Here is a 1,766-nt window from a genome sequence, read left to right on the forward strand (position 1 = left end):
TCTATAAAGACTATACCTTTTACCTAACTGTTCTAAGTAGTTCGTTTAACTAAATATTTGGATTTTTTTCAGCTGAACATGACTTAGAAGTGGCATCAGAAAAAGAGCAAGAAAGGGAAGAAAGTGAAAATAACCAGCCACAGGTATTATATATATTGTTTTAAATTTCTCTTTTAATATTGTTTTCTTTGCTTTAATGATGTAACATCTTTCAAATGAAATTACCTTTCAGACTAGCCTTTTAGAATCAATAGATCATTATTTAATATTTAGTATTAAAAACATTTAGACTAGTTAAAATATTCTTAGAATGTATTGTAACCTATAGCTAATCTTTTGTTTTTGTTTTTGTTATAGTTAATCTTTACCCTTGGAATTGAAGCCAGAAATTTCCTGAGTATTGTTGCCTCTTTCATGTTTATATTACATGATAAAGATGGTAACATCAAATATTGAATCATATTATTAAACAATAGAAATTATGAACATTTTAACACTGATGGCCACTGAGTTGAATTCATCTTAAAGGAGTAATCATCCTCAGTGGTTCAGGATTTACATTCTTATATTCCTGGTCACTAATTCCAAGGTTAAAGATTTATTCTGCCTTGTGATCTCTGTCAACTTCAGTGTCTACATTCAGGGAAAGAATGAGGTCAGAAAATCAACCCAGTTATTAAGAAAATCATTCCTTTCAGAATGGGAGCTTTCCACTGTTAGGATATAAACAATAACTTTCTGATTATTTCAGTCTAGGAAATCAGTAAATATTACGGAATTTTTTTATCCACTATTAATGAACCTTAGAATATATAAGAATTGGACTTAAGCTGATAGCTTATACAGATGCATAACACCGTATTATGGTATATAATTTCAATCAAAATGTAAGGATTTGCTTTTCTTTCTGATTGTTGTTTATTTTGGCTCCAAATAATTTAAAGTTTCCCTACTCTCCAGTTAGAAATCTTTGGAAAAAGTACTTAAATGCACTGTAGGGGCTCAGTATTTGAGTTATGGTAAGGTAAAATCTTTTTAAGTGAGGATGCCTTTGTAATTTATTTTTGGTAGATTTAACACATAATGAATTAAGTTTAATCCAAAGGAACAGTGAAACACTTAACTTTGCTAGTTCATGCTTTTCTTCTATTTTAGGCTAAGGCAAATTAGTTTTTACTTCTTAGTTACTATTCCAGTGATTTGGGAGTAACTAAATGTAGATTAACAGTTAAATTTTAATTATTTCCTAATTGTTCTTTGTCCGTACTTGATTACTCAAGGATAAAGTTATTTTAAAAACATGCACCCTGACAGAAAAGACATCTGAAAAACAAAACAAGCAAATTAATCTTTCACTTTCACGTCTGCAAAAAATGTCTCAAGAACCAGAACTGAATAAGGAGTGTGATAGAGAGGACGTATCTGTATATTCAGGACTTCCTGGTGTGCAAAACGGTGAAGAAATGTCAACCAAACAAGGCAAATTAGAGTGGAAAAATAACTTAAAACTGATCACAAATGAGTTAAAGCAGAGCTGTGGTGAAACTTGTGAAAAATACAAAATTACTGCTTATCCTGGGGAAGAGCCACTACATGATAACTCTAAAGGAGGTGCAAACTTAAAGGAAGTACCCTCTTCTTTGACAAATAATATAGCTGATTGTGATGAAAAAGATTCTCCTGTCTCTGTACTATACCAGGCATTGCCTGAACAAAAAGAACCCGGTCTCGAAAATGGCTTTTCGTCTCCTTCATACTCTGGGTCC

At 31.5% G+C, this 1,766-nt stretch overlaps 1 protein-coding gene across 1 annotated transcript in view; it reads left to right on the forward strand.

The window, feature by feature from the left end:
• Window positions 1–1,766, forward strand: part of LOC105502751 (ankyrin repeat domain-containing protein 26-like) — a gene marked incomplete at its 5' end in the record, with an annotated part of 39,033 nt that overhangs the window by 23,094 nt on the left and 14,173 nt on the right. Inside the window, 2 exons of the mRNA XM_011929381.1 lie at window positions 69–139; window positions 1,367–1,762. Of these exons, the coding sequence (XP_011784771.1) occupies window positions 69–139; window positions 1,367–1,762 (467 nt within the window). The remainder of the gene's footprint in view (window positions 1–68; window positions 140–1,366; window positions 1,763–1,766) is intronic.

This window comes from Colobus angolensis, unplaced genomic scaffold (genome assembly GCF_000951035.1).
Source record: "Colobus angolensis palliatus isolate OR3802 unplaced genomic scaffold, Cang.pa_1.0 Scaffold802, whole genome shotgun sequence".
Lineage (NCBI taxonomy): Eukaryota > Metazoa > Chordata > Mammalia > Primates > Cercopithecidae > Colobus > Colobus angolensis.